Source organism: Haliotis rufescens, unplaced genomic scaffold (assembly GCF_023055435.1).
Source record: "Haliotis rufescens isolate VD_foot unplaced genomic scaffold, xgHalRufe1.0.p SCAF_5, whole genome shotgun sequence".
Classification (NCBI taxonomy): Eukaryota; Metazoa; Mollusca; class Gastropoda; order Lepetellida; family Haliotidae; genus Haliotis; species Haliotis rufescens.
The window spans coordinates 60,833,117-60,848,414 of NW_025964223.1; the positions used below are offsets into that span (position 1 = coordinate 60,833,117).

Consider the following 15,298-nt stretch of genomic DNA (forward strand, 5'->3'; position numbering starts at 1 on the left):
TCCTAACATCCTAACATCTCTGTACACAAATCTAATGAAGCTTAACTGTCGTTCAGGTTCTGATCGCTGCCCACCAGCCGCCATATGAGCTCCGTCACAACCAGATGGAGTCCATCTTCCTCTCCGCCATTGACATGTACGGACATGAGTTCTGTCCAGAAAACCTCCAGGTTGGTAATATGCTACTCTGTCAGCTTTGGCTTCCTTCAAATACCATGTGTTTGATGTCGCTCCATGGCCAGGCCAGACGTTTCTTGTATGTTGGTTAACACCGCTCTCATTAAGTAAACTATTGTGTGCAAAAACAAGTTTATAGTGGACATAGACGTTTACGTTTGGCACAGTAATAAATTGGTTCAGATTATTTATTTCCTCTTTTCGTTTTTAATGTGTCGGTGGAATCTGTAAACCAATTCAGAGAAAGTGTTGCCTTGGTGATAGTGTGACAGTGGTTTATGATAATATTATCAGGGATTTATCTAGACCTGAAATTTGGGATTTCTTTCGACCTGATATTTGGCTCCAAGCCTGCAGCATTTGTCAGTAAATGGGAATTAAAACGTACCTGTTTCAATAAATATGGTGGGGCGGTGGGGTAGCCTAGTGGTAAAAGCGATGGCTGATCACGCCGAAGAACCAGGTTCATTTCCCCTCATGGGTACAATGTGTGAAGCCCATTTCTGGTGTCCGCCGCCGTGATATTGCTGGAATATTGCTAAAAGCGGCGTAAAACCATACTCACTCAATAAATATGGTTATGACTAAAGCCATGTCTTGGTACACGTAGGGAGGACTTTGATTCTACTGATAACTGAAAACAGAACCAAAAATAAGTTATCTCTGAAATAAGAAAATAAGAAGTTAATAAAATCCAAGTTTAAACAAAGTAACAATTTTTTCCAGTTTGCCTTACAGCAGCATTTAGTTTGGAATAGATAAATCCCGATTGCTCTGCTTGTGTGTACAGAGCTCCAGATAAGCTTTTGGTGTTGTGGGTATTTTACCCATGCATTTTAAAATCATTGGGTATCAGTAATTCTATCTGCGTTTAAGTTAAATATTTAAAAACACTATTCATCTAGTCCCTGCAAACTGGTGTCGTGTGGGTTCGAGAGCTTTATAGGACTCAAAAATACCACGATACTTCCACAAGAAAGTGTGATGGCAAATGATCATGATGTAACTGTCATCGTGGAGTTTGGCAAGCTTGACGGAATGCCCGTTTATAATTTCAAAATAAGTTGCTGATTTGCTAATCGAATACGCAGGGTTACTTCACAATATTTTGATGATACGCACAAGTTTTATTTTTGTAGCGTATCTGTAATGTTCGTTGCGTATTTGATACGCTTGGATTATATTTTACTGTGTATTTCTGCATTTCTGATGCGTATTTCACGCAGATACGCAGCTTATCTGGAGCTCTGGTGTACAGTTTTCAAGCTGGTTTATAATTGCTTTAATTGTTGTAACAAGTGAATGGTGTGACTATGGTTGACATGAAGCATGTACCTATTATGTTTCTGTTCCAGGACATGCCACGGGCTATATACATGGTTTGAACCGTTTGCTGTTTGCTGTGAAATTTGAAATTTTTCCTATTTCCTTTTACTGTTTTGTCATATTTGATTCTCTTGGCTCAATTTGTCCAAGACCTAATTACCTAGTGTCACCTGACGTCCCCAGCCACTCATGAATCGTTTTTGACAGCGCTTCTGAAACTAAACTTCAATATGGCAGCACTGTCATATTGAATATTGCATTATGGGCCATTTCTCAGGAGTGTCAGGATATCCATGTGCTTTTGGTACCTGCTGATGGTTGGACTGCTTACATGGTCTAGTGAATAGAGCATCTGCTGCAAACTGGAAAGTCTATGGTTTGATCAAGGTCACATCATACCAAAAGACGTTAATAGATGGTGCTTGTTGTTACCCTGCCTGGTGATTGGCATTAAGGGGCTAAGATGAGGACTGGTTGGGTCAGAGTCAGTATACTGTGCCTGAGTGTGGTATTCATGTTAAACTTGTGTTGTCTCAGTGGCGAGCACTGTGAAAGTGGCATTATTTTGGAATAGTACAAGTGGTCTAGTGGGAGAGAGGAAGGTTGGGCCTTGATCCCCGGCCGCGTCATACAAAAAAACACCAAAAAATCATACTTCTTGTTACTCAGTCTGGTGCTCGGCATTAAGGGTGCTAAAACAAGGACTGGTCGGCTCGGAGTCAGTATTCTGTGTCTAAGTGGGGTATTCATGTTAAACTGCTGCATGGTATCTCAGTGGACTAGCACTATAAAATCGGCATCAGTCCGGACTAGAAAAAGCAGCCAAACACACACATGTGCATACATTAAACACTATTTCACCACCACCTCACCTTCAGTTAATCCTGAACCTTTTCATGGTTAAGTACTGTTTTTATGTCAATATCAATATCAGTGTGAAATATATGTACTGAAAATTATTTCACATAAATATTGAGATAAAATCATCAACTTACCTGCTAGGTACAGAATCACTTCATCTGTCGACCCATGAAGATCCTGGGTAGAATAGGTCTTCAGCAACCCATGCTTGCTGTAAAGGGTGACAATGCTTGTCGTAAGAGGCAACTAACGGGATTGGATGGTCAGGATCACTGACATGGTTGATTCATGTCATCGTATCTCAGTTGCTTGGATCGATGCTCATGATGTCATACCGAGTGTCATGTCTTGAAATATCTTGAATTCCCTCGCGAGAGGTGACTGAGGATTGGCTGAAAGACATTCTATTCAGTTTTGCATTTTTATTTTATCAACACATGGAGAAGTGTCCTTTATATCAAATTTTGACTTTAACGACGAGTGTTGATATGTTTGATAAAAAAACATAAAGCTGAGATTCTATTTATCATCCAAAATCATTCTTCCAACCTTTTCAAGGGGCAGTCGGGTAGCCTAGTGGTTAAAGCGTTCGCTCGTCACGCCCCAGACCCGGGTTCGATTCCCAACATGGGTACAATGTGTGAAGCCCATTTCTGGTGTCCCCCGCTGTGATATTGCTGGAATATTGCTAAAATCGGCTTAAAACCATACTCACTCAATCACTCACTCCAACCTTTTCAGTTTGTAGACAGTTCTAACCAGTGCCTTGAGTCTAGCAAGCTATCCAGCTTCAGTGGCAGAGAGATTAGTGGTGGCATTTAATTGGGATGTCATGGTAACGGGTTTGGTCACAATCGCCTGCAAAGCATAGTGCTGCAATTGCACTTTAGTGATATCTCCTAGAATATATTGCTTGATCTAAACCAAACAATATCTCCTGTGGAAGCCATTTTTTAGATAATATTTTTTTACACACCTGAGAAACGCATTTGGGATTACTATTATTATACGTGTGAAATTGAATTCCAGGTCCATGATTGGCTACTCCGGGGTGATGACCTAAGTTCAGATTATCAAGGAATACTTTCCTGATCGTAATATCGAGAAGTTTTTCTTGCTTCAGACGAATTAATCTACGTTTGTGTGGAAACTGAATGGTTTCGGAGTGTTTAAAACATGTTCTTTGGCCCTGTCCAGTTTGCATCATCATCATCATCATCATCATCATCATCACCTTGATAGTCCACAGATATGGCTGATACTTTTTTGTGTAGGGTCACACTTGTTATAAGTAGTAAGCAGTTGGCTGGACGATGTCACTTGTGACCGTTATGTTATGTATTATTGCGCCACTTCCATCATGATACAAAATATACAAAATGGTGAGATTTGAGGGTGTGTAAGAAACAGATTACGGCACTCATGCCTGTCTGGTACCATTTACCTTACAACTTGTTTTAAAACGTATCTAATGAGCGGAGATGAGTTTGATACATGTTGAAACAAATAGTTAGATATTCTACGTGAATGTCTGTCAGATACTATTTGTCTAACAATGTGTTTCAAAATATAGGTAATTCACCTCCGCTCGTTAGATACGTTTTGAAAATAAACGTTTGATAAATGGTATCTGACAGACATTTGACTAGTAATATCTATCTATGCAATATTTTGCTTGCTATTTCTCAAGAATATAAATATTGTACCATTATGTAAAATAGTCCGACTGCGCAAACCTTCTTTCAGTTATTGAAGTGCACTTTGATCATTTTTGCTAGGTGATGTGCCTTAATGATTACAAGATGGTCTCAAACGTACAGGTGATCATGATTAATGCATTATATATAGATAATAAATAAATGTTCCCTTGGTGTGCTTTGATATCAAATATATTAACACCTGTAAATAACGGCAGAAAACTGCATGAGCTTTGCAACTCCATCAATGCTGTAAATGATATCAATAGACACTCTCCATGAACACCTTCTGCATCTCACACTTTCTATAATGCACTTCTTGAAAATATTTATCAAACTAATAATTCACTTCATGAACAATATGTAAAATAAGAAATCAACTCTGGACATGTTAGGATATTTGTGTGATTCTTGCTTCTTCAACTCAATCAAGTTTAAGAATTATATTTCTAAAATTGAAAATTTGCTTCCTAACCATGCGCTATGCTGCTTCTAAGACAATTTCCCACTCTACCTCTTTGCTTGATTTCTTCACAGTTTTGACCGTTAATAATATAAAGCTGTCATATAGCTGGAATGTTGCTGAGTGCGGCGTTAAACAACAAACAAACCAACCAACCAACCAAGCTTGACCGAACATTTACATAACTGTCCTTATTTTCTTGATTTGGTTACAGACAGTAGCAGTGTAATTATATGTAGTTACCTCGTAACTATTATCAGAAATGGTTTAATTTCATCAACATTTGAGGTTTTTTACTGCCACTTGACCTGTGACAATTTCAACTCACTGTTGTTTATGGTTTAAATAAACGTCCCTGTGTCAATTTTCTAAGCCCTTAGGGCACCTCAGGCAAACACAGCATGGTATCACCCAATTTACTATGTTTAAAAGCCATGGATTTTTCATTTAAAAGAGATGAAATTTTCAATGAGGATCTAATGAACAAAAGTACAGTCTTAAAGCTTTAAGTGAATCTGGTGTTGCTTACTTTGCATTGATAAGTTATTTAAGTACATGTATTCAATAATAATAATAACAATAATAATAATAATAGTTTATTTCAGAACAAATTCATTGGGACTTTTACACACAAAATTCCTTAATGGAACACAGTAAATATCCCTGAGCCCGAAGGGTGTAACATAATATCCAGTAACTAAAATACGTCTTTCATCATACTTTCAACTTTTGACTTTTATTTATCACTAAGTTTCCTTTGTCAAAATTGGAAGTAAACATGTTTTAGCGATAGCAATGCTTTAGTCATTTATCGTAACCTCAAAAGTCTTCAGTTTGTGTTCAGTGACGAAAGGTTTAGCAGTATGTTCCGAATGAATTGACCATTGCAATTAAACACAGGTTTTGATTGGCTGGTTCTATTGCTCTGTCCAATTGGTTTTAAGTTTTCATTTTTCGGTCTTGTACCCCTGTCACATGTGGCCATCAGCTTGTCATGGGGTCGGAGAAATGAAAGCAGTCCAAGGGGCCATGTTTATTGAATTGTTTTGAATATTTGTGTGTCCCCTCATTTCATCAAAAGTCACCACTTCTTAGGAAGGTAGGCATCACTGGGCCTCATTTTTCCAGTGTCTGAAATGAACACTGTTCTCAGCTCCATGGAGAGTATACAAGAACTGTATTTGTTGTTTGAAGCTTTGTAAGCATGGTAAGAGAGCACGCCTTAAGTAAAGGTTTGAGATAGTTTCCGGTTCAGGTTTCATGAATCATGCACAATATGGTGGCTGCTTGTAATATTCTTCCAATTAACCTAATCAATGAGTATACAGTGTGATGAGAATGGTCAAAAGCTTTTTTCGAAATCAACTATTACTAGTAGTCCTTACGGCTTTCATCAGTGGGTATGTCAGCTAGTGTAAATTATTTAGTTTAAGCATGATGGTTACAGGTTGTCTGCAATGAATTAATTAATGTAGTAAACCTGTCAACACTATGTCTATTATAAGAGCCAGTAAATGGATCCGGTGGTCAGACTCAGTAGCTTGTTGGTTGTGTGTCATCGTACCCCAGCGGCATGGGGTGTTGATCATAATATCAACCACTGGTTTGTCTCGTTCAGGGTTGAATACAGACCGTTGTCAAATAGCTGTTTGATGGCGGTCTGTAAATAATGGAGTCTGCTCCAGACAATCCAGTGATTGACATCATGAGCATTGATTCACGCAATTGGGATACGATGACATGCATCAAACAAGTCAGCGAGCCTGACCACCTGATCCTGTTAGTGGCCTCTGGATTGTCTGGTCCAGACTCCATTATTTACAGACCGCTGCAATATTGCTGAGTGCGGCATTAAACAACAACAAAAATGTTTCCGACACTGCACCTGTACATTTATTCATGGGGTCCTGTTGGGATGTGCTTGGAAAACTGATGAAAACTCGAATTCACTCACTGAATCACTCACTCAGACAAGTAGTTGTAGTCAGGAGGACACTGTTGTCCATGCCCTATTGACCTCGATCATCAGTAGCTTGATGTCACGTTATAGTCACCAATTTTCAGTGAATTTTGTATCACACTGCTTGCCTGGATAGGGGGGCATGGATGGCCCAGTCATCTCAGGTGGTGCAATTTGCCGTGCAGAGTTGCCTCCCTTGGGCATGCCAGAAACAATGTGGTATCTGAGACATGTATGGCTTCAAGCTTTCCTCCCACATTTAGCCCACTCACCCACTAACTTACTCAAGGATAGGGTGCATAAAATGTAAATAAATACGAAATGGAACACACAAATATTTGACTGGGCTAATGAGCCAGCATTGGGGTACTGATCATCAGTTACCATTCTGTTTATTTGTCTTTAAATCTTACTTGTAACACCAACCTGGGTGGCCCAGTCATCTAAGGTGCCGCAATATGCAGTGCATAATTGCATTTCTTATGGTCCTATGATCGCAGGTTCGAATCCCAGTTCTCCCTGATAATGTTTCAATTTGTCACCACCACCATACCTGTGCTAGTGGGTTTCACCAAAGTGGTAAATGTCTGAGACCCACCACATCACTTGGGGATTTCCTCCCACATCAAGACCGCCTCCGTGGTCTTGTGGTAGAGCGTCCGCCCGGAGAGCGGAAGGTCGGTGGGGTTCGATCCCGGGCCGCGTCATACAAAAAGACGTTAAAAGATTGTACTTGTTGTTACCCTGTCTGGCGCTCGGCATTAAGGGGCTAAAACAAGGACTGGTCGGCTCGGAGTCAGTATACTGTGTCTGAGTGGGGTATTCATGTTAAACTGCGGCATGGTATCTCAGTGAGCTAGCACTATAAATCGGCATCAGTCCGGACTAGTACAAGCAGCCACACACACACATGCACGTCGCTTTATAAGTGCAATAATCTTGGACGCGACGTTAAACCCAATTTCACCTCACCTCACCTCCCACATCAAGCTGACACATGGCAAGGTGAAATACTGTTCAAAGCACTCACTCAATCACATGACAGTTACATGGCTTCCAAAATATACTACTCAAAAGAACTTTAGGATCAGCAGATTCTTTCAAATTACTATTGTAAATCTGTAATGGCATGAAAGATAAACTATAGTAATAGAAAATAATTGGGTGATCCTTAACTTCTTTTGAGTAGTATATTTCTATCTGGCGGGTGCGTGAAGTAATGGAACTGAGTTGTTATTCCAATTCCATATTTCCGAATTTCACTGTTGCAAAATTGTTTTGATACCATGTTTCTTTTAGGATTTTTGTGTGATAGTTCTTGATAAATTTCAAAATGTTTAAATGTTCCATTGTTCAGATTTGCAGTTTGAATTTAAATTGCTGTGCGGATGTGGTATTTTATTTCTTTTTCCTTTTTGGTTTTTCTCTCCATCTTTGAAGTTTGTGAATGCCGGGTGTGGTGCATGCCTGCATGCATGGAGGTCGTGCTGTGCCTGTCTCAGTTCCAGGAATAATGTCACGTCTGTCTCTCATCTCTACAGAAACTGATCAACTCGGAGACCGCCATCTATGATGTTCTACAAGAGTTCTTCTTTCACAGTAATGACTTGGTGAAAAGTGCTGCACTGGAGGTATGTGGTTAACAGGTGTTCAGCATTTATAATATTCATAATACTCATGTTGGTTAAAGGGCGGTGGGGTAGTCTAGCGGTAAAAGTGTTCGCTTGTCTTGCCAAAGACCCGGGTTTGATTCTCCACATGGGTACAATGTGTGAACCCCATTTCTGGTGTCTCCCACTGTGATACTACTGGAATATTGCTACAAGCGGCGTAAAAACCATACTCATTCAATGAAACTGGCCCCCTATGGGTATATTCTAGAAGAGAATTGGTCCCCAATTGGTCATACTGTGCAGTTGTAAGTGTTGTGTGGAGCTGGTTCAGGATAGACATAACAAACAGCATCAGTATTGACTTCTGTTGTCCCAAACATGTCCCACCAGGGATTCTCCAGAATGTGTTCTTTAATGTCAAGTTCATATGATGCCAACCCACTTCGTGGTCTAGTGGGAGAGTAGATTTGATCCCTGACCATGTCCTACCAAAAGACGCTAAAAGATGGTACTTGTTGTTACCCTGTCTGGCGCTCGGCATTAAGGGACTTACACAAGTCGGCTCGGAGTCAGTATACTGTGTCTGAGTGGGGTATTCATGTTAAGCTGCGACATGGTATCTTAGTGGGCTAGCGCTGTAAATCGGCATCAGTTCGGACTAGTACAAGCAGCCACACACACACACATTCATGCATGTCGCTATATAAGTGCAATAATCTTGGATAACCCCATTTCACGTCACCTGACCATGTGATGCCAGGACATGTTCAAGAACACCAACAGTTCCGGGGGAAATAGAACCAAGCCTACTGACGGACTGCTGCTTCATGATGGCTGAAAACAGCCTGGGCAGGGCTTGTGTTGCATTGTTGCACTGCATAATGTCTCCTGTTTTTGTCCTGTTGTCTTCAGTTTTGTGTGGGGGCGGTCGGGTAGCCTACTGGTTAAAGCATTTGCTCGTCACGCCGAAGACCCTGGTTCGATTCACGACATGGGTACAATGTGTGAAGCCCATTTCTGGTGTCCCCCGCCATGATATTGCTGGAATATTGTTAAAAGCGGCGTAAAACCAAACTCACTCACTCACTTCAGTTTTGTGTGTATTAATCATGAAATAAGCAGCCTGTTAAGTTGACATATTTATTGACTGGAATTGATGTAGATATTATTCATGTGAGTATCTGAAGTCCTGCTTTATCATTTATCAAATTTTTCATAAGATTCTGTATGGACATTGTGTTGTATTGTATTTAAAAGTCTTGATTCACCATTTCACTGCAATATTAAAGTGGAAACAGGATGCATGGTGCTGTGTAGTGCCACATATGGTCTGACTCATTCCACAATTGATTATTTAAAAAGCAGTCATGGAAATGTTTAATGAGCTTATATTACAAAATTGTTCTCATTTGCTTTGTAACATATTGTGATACATGCCGTATGAAAAACGAATGAAATGTTATTGTATCATGAGCTGTGTTGTCTCGGTCCCAGCCACAACACAGACAAATGTCACATGACCTGTCCCCAGTGCTGTGTTCAGCAGCGACAGAGAAGACCACTTCTGTGGACTGTGTTAACCTGTGTGGGTTGTAGGGCAGGGGTAAGTTACTGCCACACTGTCAACCACTTACAGAACACATAACTGGGGGGCGGGTGTAGCCTTGTGGTTGAAGTGTTTTTTGTCACACTGAAGGCCACATGGGTACAATGTGTGAAACCCATTTCTGGTGTCCACACCGTGATATTACTGGAATATTGCTAAAAGTGACATAAAACCATACTCACTTACTGGGGCATTCGGTTAGCCTAGTGGTTAAAGCGTTCGCTCGTCATGCTGAAGACTCAGGTTCGATTCCCGACATGGGTACAATGTGTCTTGCCCATTTCTGGTGTCCTCCTCCGTGTATTGCTGTAATATTGCTAAAAGTGGCGTAAAACCATACCCACTTATTTAACACATGATTGCAGTGTTGTTGTGAAGGGTGAAACAAGTACAAAATCAGTCCTAAGTTCGAGATGGTGTTAGAGGTCTGTGTACTTCATGCTAATAGCAAGCTGTGTCGGTGTGAGGGACGGTCTGGTAGCCTAGTGGTTAAAGCGTTGGCTCGTCACGCCAAAGACTAGGTACAATGTGTGAAACCCATTTTTCAGTGTTCCCACCGTGGTTTTGCTAGAATATTGCTAAAACCGGCGTAAAACCATACTCACTCACTCACTCACTCACTCACTCACTCACTCACTCACTCACTCACTCACTCACTCACTCACTCACTCACTCACACACTCACTCACTCACTCACTCACTCACTCACTCACTGTGTCTGTGTCTGTGTGTCAGGTATACGTCCGCCGCGCCTACATAGCCTACGAGCTGCACTGCCTCCAACACTGTATGCTGGAGGACGGGCTGAGAGTGGTGGAGTTCAGATTCCTGCTGCCAAGGTCACATCCAAACAGGTGCGTCGTAACATTGTGTCAACTCCTCCACCCAACCAGGAACCATGAAGATCTGAGATCTGGTCTTCAGCAACTATACTTGTCGTAAGAGGCGACTAACGGGATCGGGTGGTCAGGCTCGCTGACTTGGTTGATCATGTCATCGTATCCCAATTGTGTAGATCGGTGCTGATTATGATGGTTTTGTGGAATGGGGCCCTGATTATTTTACAGGCCATGGAGATGTATCTGGAATATGTCTGACTGCTGGGCTGAACAGTATTCACTCACTGAATCTGTATTATGTGTCAGTTGATGTGAAATGTAAGACCCCATCAAGGTTTCATGTTCAATGTTTTTAAATTTTTGAAATGTCATCAAAGCTCATGTCAGTGAGTATTTACTTTCGCTTGTCTGTTAGTGTCTTGTACAGGGGGGCACGGACGGCCCAGTTGTCTCAGGCGCTGCAATTTGCTGTGCAGAGTTGCGTCCCTTGGGCACGCCAGGAACCTACAATTGTGGGTTCGAATCCCGGTTCATCCCGATTATGTTTCTAGGTTTGTCAGCACCATACCCATGCTCGTGGGTTTCACTGAAGTGGTAAACGTCTGAGACCTGCATCACTTCGGGCTTTCCTCCCACATCAAGCTGACAAACCGTGATATAACGGGAATACAGTTAAAAGCGACGTTAAACTCAACTCACTCACTCACTCACTCTTGTACAGACCCTTCATAAAACATATCCTAAGAATACATAGCATGAAGAGATTCTCTTGGCTATTATGTATTAAAAGACAACTGAAAATTAAATGTTAGAATACTTGTGTGTTGTTGAGGTATTCTTGTATGTGGTTAGTATACTACTCTAAAGAAGTTGAAGAATGCCTAATGATTTCATATTAGTAGAGCTAATCTGTCATGTATGCTTTCATATTATTATTGTTAATCTGTCATTTCAGATTAGTAATAGTAATATGAAAGAATTCGGTGTTCCTTAACTTCTTTTGAGTAGTGTATATGCTTGCCCCTGTGGGAAGTGTGTGGTAGAATTGGTCACGAGCTATGCTTGATTGGGTGATCAGGATCGATGACTTGCATGTATAGAATAGGTCTTCAGCAACCCATGCTTGATGTAAAAGGTGACTATGCCTATTGAAAAAGGCGACTAACGGGACCGGGTGGTCAGGCTCGCTGAAATGGTTGATGCATGTCATTGTATCCCAATTGCGTGGATCGATGTTCATTATGTCAATCACTGGATTTTCTGGTCCAGACCGCCATCATATAGCTGGAAAATTGCTGAGTGCAGCGTTAAACAACAAAAAACAAACAACTTTATTATCAACCACTAGTTTGTCTGGCCCAGACTGGATTATTTAAGAGCCCTGTGTGATATTGCTGAAACACTGCTGACTGTGTCATTCAACAACAGTAAACAAAACCAACCCTGCCTTGATGTAAGATGCCTGACTTCAGGTTGATGGTGACCCGCTTCGAGAGTTCCCTGATGCGTGTGCCGAGTGAGGATGAGGACGTCTCCCCTGCTAATGAACCGGTGGAGGAGATCCCCTTATGTCAAAGGATGGGCGTCATGGCTGCCTTTAGCTCATTTTCAGATTTCCAGAAGTAAGTTCACTTTTTGAAGACTTTTAAACAAACTTCAGTTTACATATTTGAGAGGGGGCCACGGGTGGCCAAGTCCTCTGTCTAAGGTGCTGCGATTCGCTGTGCAGAGTTGTGTCCCTTGGGCACGCCAAAAACCTATGATTGTGGGTTCAAATCCCGGTTCGCCCCAATTATGTCTCTTGGTTTGTCAGCACCATACCCGTGCTCGTGGGTTTCACCGAAGTGGTAAACGTCTGGGACGTGCATCACTTCGGGCTTTCCTCCACATTAAGCTGACACGCCGTGATACAACTCACTCACGTATTTGAGAAAGGAGAGCCAAAATTTATAATCAGAAAATAAATTGACACTCACTAAAAGTCTATCATGCCATAACAGATTAAGAATCTGGTGGCCCTCAACTTCCTTTGAGTAGCTGAACTACAGCAGATTATCACTGTCATAGAGTACTTTTGTAGTATATCGTTCATACTTATTGTGATGTTTGTGACTGCAGGAATTTTGACAAGCTGATCGAGCGGTTCTCCCTGGACACCCCCCCGGCCAGCCCTCTGTTGTCGGAACACTGCTTCCTCAATGCTGAAGACTCCACGTCGGTACATGTATGTAGAATTACCCTTTTCTTGTGAGAGTTGCTTCCCTTAGACATGTCAAGATGTTGTGGGTTTGAATCTGAGATTCTTGGTTTGTCTGTACCATACCCCTACATGTGGGTTTCACAATGGTGGCAAATATGTCCTACTTCACTGTGTGGATGTGTCCAGGGGAAGATATTCGTACGTAGCCAGCAGGGCATGCTCCATTTAGAAGTTACTGGTCTTTCTCCAAACTAACTGGCCTACAACTAAATAGTAGAGGCTGCGAAGTGGCCAAACCTGAGGTCGCATAGCCACCTAACAGGACTTTTTTAAACTCCTCACCTCTTAAATGTTTTTCCTACACTCTGAGATTAAATCTTGGCTTCCATTTGCCTCAGTTCATGGTGATTTATGAGCAAATAAACAAATAAACAACATTACAAAATGGTGGCCGGTTGTCATTCTACTGAGAAGATCCAATTATAAAAGTTGAACAGAAGGGGTGAAATTTTGACCAGCCAGAAGGGCCATCTACTTTACACTTCGGCAAACCCTTTGTAATTTTAACCGGCCATGGGCCAACGGTCCAGCAGATAAATCGACTCCTGATGTTGCTATTTAAGTGCAATAATCTGGAATGGGAAGTTAAACCCCATTTCACCCCACCTACTTGATAATGGGCTAAACATTTCCCTCCATTTAATATTCAACTGAAGTTGTACCAGTTGAGGAACAGTGCCTTATTCTGGAACCACTTGTTAATGTGCTGCTTGTTGTGCAGAGTATGTCGGACGTTGACGACCCCATCCACATCATCAACGTGGCCATCAGCCTCCACTCCCAGATGGAGGACGACGAGCTGGCAGCTCAGTTCCATCTCTTCTGCCGGGAGAAGGTCAGTGGCTTTCTTCACACACATAGTAATTTATCAAGATCATGTGAACCAATCAGATCTCCACATTCAGTGGGTAATCTTTCGTGAAAAGAATTCCGGATTGCAAGTTTTTTTTGCAGTTAGGAAAAATAATATTCAATTTTTATTCCTCTTCAGTCAATAAGAGTTACAAACCTCAGCTTCTTTGAGTGAAAAATAAAGACATTTTAGCACAATTATGATACACAGTACAGTTTTATGCAAAGCAGTTTTTGTTGACATTCTGTGGTAATCTTTAATGATAAACATTTTGCTCATCTTATGTTTATGATAGTTTTATTTTTGTTTTCCACTGAACAGACTACTCCATCAAGACCCTGAAATTCTGTTTACCTCCATATTAAGCTGACATGCTGTGTATGGTGTAACTGTTCAGGGCAAGAACTGAACCAAACTCACCTATTCTGTGATATATATTTTCCAGGCACAGATGATGTATGATCGTGGCATCCGCCGAGTCACCTTCGTTGTCCTGCATAAGGTGAGAGATGACGTTTCCCTGTCGCTGCATGAGTTGACGAGCTCGGCTTTTTGGAAAAGAAGGGGTTCAATTTGTAATTTAGCTATATGTCTTCTGTAATTGTGTAATTTTGAAAGATTTCTTCATTCACCTGTGTTCATTCTGTTCATTAAAGCGACTTAAATGGAGACATTGCCAAAATCACTGAATGAAAACATTCTCATAAATGTGTGTGATGTTGTTTTGTTTCAGAGGACAATACCCAAATACTTCACCTTCAGAGCCAAGTTTGAGGTATGTTGATCATGAGATACATTGGGCCTTTCGGACCATCAGCCCTAGCTCTGTTAAATGGTTTGTGTGTGTGTGCCCCTATTTGTGTGTGATCCTCCCCGTCCTAATGTTTGTGTGTCTCCCGTGTGTGTGTTCACTAGGGCTGGGACAGGTAACTCGGGTATTCAGTCACAGTATATATTGTTTAATAACAAATATTCACTATGGTAACACCATGGTTACACTACAAGTTACTAGAGTTCACATTTATTTCTGACTATGCATGCATTCCTTCTGACTTTTATATGTTTCAAAAAGATTAAGTTTTAGTCAACTTCAATGTATGCATGAACAGATGGCTTTATGCGTATATCAAAATACTTTTAGCGGAAAAACAATTCCCAATCTAACATTTTGTACTCTTGTACCCTGGAGACCTAGAAAATTTGGACTCGTCCCAGCCCCCTAGTGTTCCCTCATAATGTGTGTTCCCCAGTGTGTGTGTGTCCCCCCCTGATGTGTATGTGTGTGGTTTCAGTTCCAGGAGGATCGCATCTACCGCCACCTGGAACCAGCGCTGGCCTTCCAGCTGGAGATCAACCGACTCCGCAACTTTGACCTGGAGGCCATCCCCACTGCCAACTACATGATGCATCTCTACCTGGGCAAGGCCAAGGTACCTCGTCAGCATCATTAACCATTTACCTTTAATTATATTACATGGAAACATTGTCTGGATCAAATTGTTCAGGTGAAGAAGTTAGTCCATGTCCGGTTCTTTATATTTTGTTTTTCTTATTAAAATTTTGTTTGTTGGTTGACTAGCAGTTATTTTGTCTGTTTTTCGTTACGCCACCTTGAAGCGGTATCTTCAAAATTGTTTTCTTAA

General features: G+C 41.3%; 1 protein-coding gene across 10 annotated transcripts in view; it reads left to right on the forward strand.

The window, feature by feature from the left end:
• Positions 1–15,298, forward strand: part of LOC124140354 (acetyl-CoA carboxylase-like) — an 83,156-nt gene that overhangs the window by 46,343 nt on the left and 21,515 nt on the right. For 7 of the 10 annotated variants that reach the window (XM_048384491.1, XM_048384487.1, XM_048384488.1 and 4 more), the window contains 11 exons: positions 57–170; positions 1,533–1,556; positions 4,143–4,184; positions 8,026–8,115; positions 10,439–10,557; positions 12,015–12,164; positions 12,661–12,766; positions 13,524–13,637; positions 14,101–14,157; positions 14,389–14,430; positions 14,948–15,085. In XM_048384491.1, coding sequence (XP_048240448.1) covers positions 57–170; positions 1,533–1,556; positions 4,143–4,184; positions 8,026–8,115; positions 10,439–10,557; positions 12,015–12,164; positions 12,661–12,766; positions 13,524–13,637; positions 14,101–14,157; positions 14,389–14,430; positions 14,948–15,085 — 996 coding nt within the window. The remainder of the gene's footprint in view (positions 1–56; positions 171–1,532; positions 1,557–4,142; positions 4,185–8,025; positions 8,116–10,438; positions 10,558–12,014; positions 12,165–12,660; positions 12,767–13,523; positions 13,638–14,100; positions 14,158–14,388; positions 14,431–14,947; positions 15,086–15,298) is intronic. The other 3 variants (XM_048384490.1, XM_048384489.1, XM_048384492.1) reach the window with 3 other exon arrangements.